The 6,000-nt window shown below is 37.9% G+C and overlaps 2 protein-coding genes across 5 annotated transcripts; both read left to right on the top strand.

Annotated features, from left to right (window-relative positions):
• Positions 1-302: 302 nt before the first annotated feature.
• On the top strand, positions 303-1,958 carry LOC105209677 (dnaJ homolog shv). Its single transcript, XM_011180220.3, has 3 exons — positions 303-1,282; positions 1,354-1,564; positions 1,666-1,958. The coding sequence occupies exons 1-3, from the start codon at positions 482-484 to the stop codon at positions 1,719-1,721; spliced, it is 1,068 nt and encodes a 355-aa protein (XP_011178522.2). The 5' UTR covers positions 303-481; the 3' UTR covers positions 1,722-1,958.
• A 61-nt stretch (positions 1,959-2,019) lies between these two features.
• On the top strand, positions 2,020-5,921 carry LOC105209676 (uncharacterized). Of its 4 annotated transcripts, XM_011180217.3 has the most exons (9): positions 2,020-2,511; positions 2,569-2,680; positions 3,117-3,254; positions 3,317-3,496; positions 3,595-3,788; positions 3,856-3,947; positions 4,055-4,468; positions 4,534-4,696; positions 4,809-5,920. In XM_011180217.3, the coding sequence occupies exons 2-9, from the start codon at positions 2,654-2,656 to the stop codon at positions 5,527-5,529; spliced, it is 1,929 nt and encodes a 642-aa protein (XP_011178519.1). In that variant the 5' UTR covers positions 2,020-2,511; positions 2,569-2,653; the 3' UTR covers positions 5,530-5,920. The 4 variants fall into 4 exon arrangements, with proteins under 4 accessions (XP_011178519.1, XP_054083222.1, XP_054083221.1 ...); XM_054227247.1 differs by lacking the exons at positions 2,020-2,511; positions 2,569-2,680 and adding an exon at positions 2,912-3,016 and having other exon boundaries at positions 4,163-4,468; positions 4,809-5,921; XM_054227246.1 differs by lacking the exons at positions 2,020-2,511; positions 2,569-2,680 and adding an exon at positions 2,912-3,016.
• The last annotated feature ends 79 nt before the right edge of the window (positions 5,922-6,000 follow it).

Here is a 6,000-nt window from a genome sequence, read left to right as displayed (position 1 = left end):
AAACCATTCACAATGAAGAAATTGATTCGTTGGCTTTAACAGAAAGTCTCCACGTAATGTATTTTGTTTAATATTCTCATATAATTCTTAGACGATGACGTTAAATTTTTATGTTCCGACTTTGCTTGTTTTTCTCTGGTATTAGCGTTTGCTACCATTGTTTTCCTATTTTTATCCCATAAATTTCCGGAATCTATGAAATTTGGCAATTATCGTGAATAGTACAATCTTATCGTCAAATATTTAATTTACGATATTAAAATCTGCTCCAGTTGCATCCCTACATTTTTGACAGCAGAGTGGTAACCAATCAGCGTCAACCACGAACACGCACACAAAAATATTGTGAGTGTATAGATGTTATTCGCACATTTGCCAGCAAACTTCGAAGATTGCATTTAAATAGTATCTTATAAATTATGAAAATAAATAGCTATATTAAATAAGTGCGACATAAATTTGAAAAGTTAAAGTTTCAACAATGAAAACCCTAGAAATTATCCTGCTGGTGCAAGTTGCTTTTTGCCTCTTGAGTATCGCGTTTGCCGGTCGTGATTTTTACAAAATTCTTAATGTAAGAAAGTCGGCTTCAACAAATGAAATTAAAAAAGCATACAGGAAACTTGCAAAAGAACTGCATCCGGACAAAAATAAGGATGATCCCTCAGCATCAGAGAAATTTCAAGATTTGGGTGCGGCGTATGAAGTACTCTCCGATGCGGACAAAAGAAAAACATATGATCGATGTGGCGAAGAATGTCTCAAAAAGGATGGAATGATGGATCATGGGGCTGACCCTTTCGCCAGTTTCTTTGGTGATTTCGGTTTTCACTTTGGTAATGGGGACCCACATGAACATCAAACACCTCGCGGAGCGAATATAGTAATGAATTTGTATGTGACTTTGGAAGAGTTGTATTCCGGCAACTTTGTAGAAATTGTTAGAAACAAACCGGTGTTAAAACCGGCTAGTGGTACACGTAAGTGTAACTGCCGGCAGGAAATGGTAACTCGTAACTTGGGTCCCGGTAGATTCCAAATGATACAGCAAACGGTCTGTGATGAATGTCCAAATGTAAAACTTGTCAATGAGGAACGTACATTAGAGGTTGAAGTTGAAGCCGGTATGGTAGATGGACAAGAAACACGATTCGTCGCTGAAGGTGAGCCCCATTTGGATGGAGAGCCCGGTGATCTTATAATTAAAATTATGCAAACACCGCATAAGAGTTTCCAAAGGAAAGGGGATGATTTATACACCAACGTTACAATAAGCTTACAGGTATGTTCGCAATTATATTGACATATGTATATATATTTACATACTTAATGAAAAATTTCTCTATAATTAAGGATGCGCTTATTGGATTTACTATGAATATCACACATTTGGATGGTCACGCTGTAAGCATTACACGAGAAAAAATAACTTGGCCAGGTGCACGCATCCGCAAGAAGGGCGAAGGTATGCCAAATTATGAAAATAATAATTTGCAAGGCAACCTATACATCACATTCGATGTGGAGTTTCCGAAAAAAGAGTTAGATGATGCCGAAAAAGAAGGTGGGTATTTCATCCATAATATCTTATTTAAATCAGAATTAGTGGGCGTAAAACACGCGCTTCATATGTACAAATACTGTAATATATTTTTCTACTTTCAGACCTCAAAAAAATACTTGATCAGGCGTCCATCAACCGGGTTTACAACGGGCTGTGAAATTTGAAAATGTCATTCATGGATAATTTTTAGTTAATTAAAGAATTTTTTGTCTAAAATTATTTTAGACAAATGAATTAGAAATATTTAAATTGTATCATATATCTTGAACTTTATCATTAAGTTATTTTTTAACGTCGGGTTAAATAGTTTTCAATTTAAATAACAACTAAATTCTAAGTTATTACAAAATACCAAATGATGCTACACGCGAAGAAATATAAAAATTTTGTTTAAAAAATTATTTTAATTATATATAGAGTGGTAAGTATCTTTAAATTTAGCTTCAAAAGATTTAACAGGCTAGATATATCAACTATCAATGATTCACGAAATTAATTTCGAAACCTAGTATAAAGTGTGTGTGTGTGTGTGTGTGTAGCAAAATATTCTTCTGCGGTCTACTAGAAGCCTAAGTATTCGTGTATTCCTTACAAAAATTACGAAATGATACAAAAATTGTATCTAAATAAATTTCTACTACTTCTACTTCTTATATGCTATGCATTTAAATGTCCACCGTGGCTCACGTTACAAATATAAAGTGTCGGGTTGGGTAAATTTCGAAAGTGTTGCAACACTGTGCAACCGACAAGGACTACATACATATGTATGTAGATACCTATACACTTGTAAGGGAACAGGATAATCGAATTTCGAACAGCCAGTATTAGTTAGAACATGAACGCTTGTCAGATGGGGCAATCGCGTTGTGAGTTAATAAAACCGGGGAAATGTTAAATATATTTGTTTAAGTGCGATTAAAATTATAAAATGGTTCATTAGGGAAGTAAGTCATCTGAAAGTCAGTTGATACTGAAAAGTTGTTAATTTTTACCATCCTTAGCTGACTGGTTTATGTATACCGTTAGATGAGAAGTTGGAACCATTTATACAATTTTCTGCCAAATTTCTTAAAGTGATTCTTATGAATGTCGCGCAAATATTTTAATATAGAGGTAAGTGACTAAGTATCAATACATATATGTATAGGCAAATTTAGACGATAGAAGACCATATTCGACTAACTTGTATTTTTCCTCTACACTTCCAAAGTTCCACAACTTAGTTTATTATTTGTTGCAGTGGCGCCCTCCACAAGGCTATCGATTTTTTCTTTTTTCAACCGTCAGTTCATACGGTGACCTAAAATTATATTGACAACCGGCTCAGCATTATGTGCATACATACATACGGACATACCGATGTTACATTACCATTTACATATATATACATATATATATGTCAAATACAGACAAACAGTAGAACTTCATATCTTTCATTTGATTAAGATTGTAAGCTAATTCGGGAAATTTTTATGGAAGAACCCATAGTTTTGACCAATTGAAGAATAACTAGTTGGTTGTCACTAATCCGCATTTCTCTTTTTTGCAGATAACTTTAATTTATTTTTTACTTCTTATACCATGGCCTCAAACGCATATAATAAAGTTGTTTTGCTCCAAAGATAGCAGTCGCCTAGTACGTAAGATAGTGAGTTCAAAGTGGACACCCATATTGGATAAGTATTCGGTAAGTCCAATCGATTATGCCGTCTATGGACTTACAGGTTTTTTGAAATTGTCTACTTTTAGGCGAAATTACCTTTGGAATGTCCGTTACATCCGCTACGTGATGTTTTTTCTCCATGTCAAGATGCCAAAAAACGAGACCGACCAACTCAGTGGACATGTCGTTTGTGTGGTAAAAGCTTCTATCAAGAAAGATTTCTGGACTTACACTTTGGGACGCGTCACAAAAGTGTCATCAATGAGGTTCGAAAATAAAATTAGCGCCCTCATACATGCATACAAATGTACATATGTACATTAACTAACATTGTTGTTTACATAATTCTCATTCCGCTAATTAGGCTGAGGACGCCGTCTGCTTGGCGGACTTTTGTGATATAATGCGTTGTGAGGTGTTCCAAACCGAGGAGTCTTCTAGCTTGACCACCAGCGACCAGCATGTCGTCACCGATATTGAAGTTTGGGGGGATTCACTGGGACAGAATTCGGCGTTAGCCAAAGCGAACACGCCGTATTTGAGTTTAATACCTCTAAGGTAAAATGCAATTTGTTGTTTTGTATGCATGTATATGAGTCGCACTAATTATATTGTTACGTCATAGGACTTCATCTATAGGCGGTACGAGAGCGGCTAAAGTACAAACTCGTCAATTATGTCAAGACAAAATTGGTCAGAATAAATTCAAGGACACCGGTAAGTTATAATGCATACATATGTATAGTAGATATGTATGTAGGTCCTACTTGCAATTGGTAACCCATCCGAAATCCCTATCAAACTTCCTGCCCAAAAAAATATAGTCGAAAATGTAATTATTGCTGAAAAGAGCAAGAAGACGACCACCATCATTGCCAATGAACCAATAAAAAATATGAAAAAGGGACATGCTGACGGTGAACATTCAACAGGAAGTCCCACAAATGTGGAGCACAACAAGGCTACCAATACACAAACGCCACCGCATTCCAGAAGTCAGAAAGCCAAAAAGAAAGGTCCAAAGGAGCATAGTCATAATGACGCAGATGAGGGAAGTCCGAGTCCAAGTGACAACACGAGCTCACCCAAGAATGAGAACGGAAACATACAGAAAACACGATCCAGTTGCAAGGCCGAGGAACTTCACAAACTTAAGGTACAATGCGAGTTATTGGTACGCAGTTGCATCTCTGGCCTGCTATTGACCATGACGGATCAGATGTTTAAGGAAATGGAAGGTAGGTCTCATTTACCCATCAATCCAATACATAAATTAAATGTATATGTATAATATTTATTGTAGAGGAGATGAATAGAGCGGTTTGTTGGTATCTATCATGTGACCGATATTGGGAGGACGGTCCGCTTGAGTCCCGCACCTTTCCTTGGGGATTGACCTTAATACTCATTTTCGTATTATCGACTGGAATTTGCTTTTGTTACTACATTATTTGGATATTATTTGAGTAAGTAATTCATGCGTGCCCTCACTTCAGCGACGACACGCAATCTGAACTGAGGTCGAACACACGACTGTTATTGAATGCCTTGTGATTAAGCAAAAGTTGTCTATTCCAGTTCCGAGGAGACGACAATCAATACCGGTCAACACGATTACATGTACCATCGGTACCAACAATCGGGTTCAATGAAACACCCACACCAACAACAGCAGCAGCAGCAGCACCAGGCAATGACGTCTACCGGTATTTACGGTGGCATGCGTCAGAACGTGGCCCAGCCATATTATTACCAACAGCCGGTCCACGAATTATACCCCGAACCACTTCAATACGATTATCGCCACAGTCCAAGACGATACCGGACCGAATCTCATACGCAGAGCACTTCAACGGTAGCCGACATGGCGGGAACACCACATCATCGGCACGCACCGACGCAGAGTCACGTTTACCAACAGGACATTTTAGACCGACGCGACTATACAAGTAGACCCATTGCTACAACAGCGGTTACAAGTGTAGGTGGCAAATCAATGAACAGTTCCGGCGGTGCACCGAAGTCCGCGAGCACCTCAGGTCTGGGGACATCCAGCGCCACAGCGTTGGACAGCAGCGAGCCGAGCATGGGTGTGGCTGCGGGAGGCGGACGCCATTACAATACCCACCCACGGCCCTTAACCTCTCATCATCGGAATAGTGGTGCATCTCAGCATTCGCTACGCGCTTCATCATCCATTCATGAATTTATGCAAAATGACATAGGCCAAAATGAGCATTACATCTATGTTACGTATCCGCCAGATCTGAAAAAACGCTATTTTGATAAATACGAATAAATACTCGTACGTCTATGCAGTTTACCGACATGGATAAATACATAACTGCTTGCACATACATACATACACCTGTCTATGCAGTATGCATGTCTGTATGTAGGTGTATGTATGTGAAATGGGCGCCAACTTGGACGAAATCAGCACATGCAATGCATTAAATTTATTGGCTTTGAAGAGGTCGGATGCACTTGGGAGATACATTAGGAAAGTACACAGGATCATTAATTTATTGATTTAACATTTTTAAGAACAACAATATACACGTAAAATTCATAAACGCCAATGCATCGATATTTATGTAAATGCTCGAGACGCTTTCGCGGTTTGGAAACTTGGATTCAAAGCATCGAAGTGTCATTATTCATTAATAAAGCAAATTTCTAAAACAAAACAATTTTTCATTCAACACGAAATTTTTTTCATGGTATGAACACGCCACTCAGAAGTTAAATTAAATCAGAAGAATGCTTG

Source organism: Zeugodacus cucurbitae, chromosome 3 (assembly GCF_028554725.1).
Source record: "Zeugodacus cucurbitae isolate PBARC_wt_2022May chromosome 3, idZeuCucr1.2, whole genome shotgun sequence".
Classification (NCBI taxonomy): Eukaryota; Metazoa; Arthropoda; class Insecta; order Diptera; family Tephritidae; genus Zeugodacus; species Zeugodacus cucurbitae.
The sequence above is the reverse complement of the archived record's forward strand: the minus strand, read 5'-3'. Positions and strand labels throughout refer to the sequence as shown.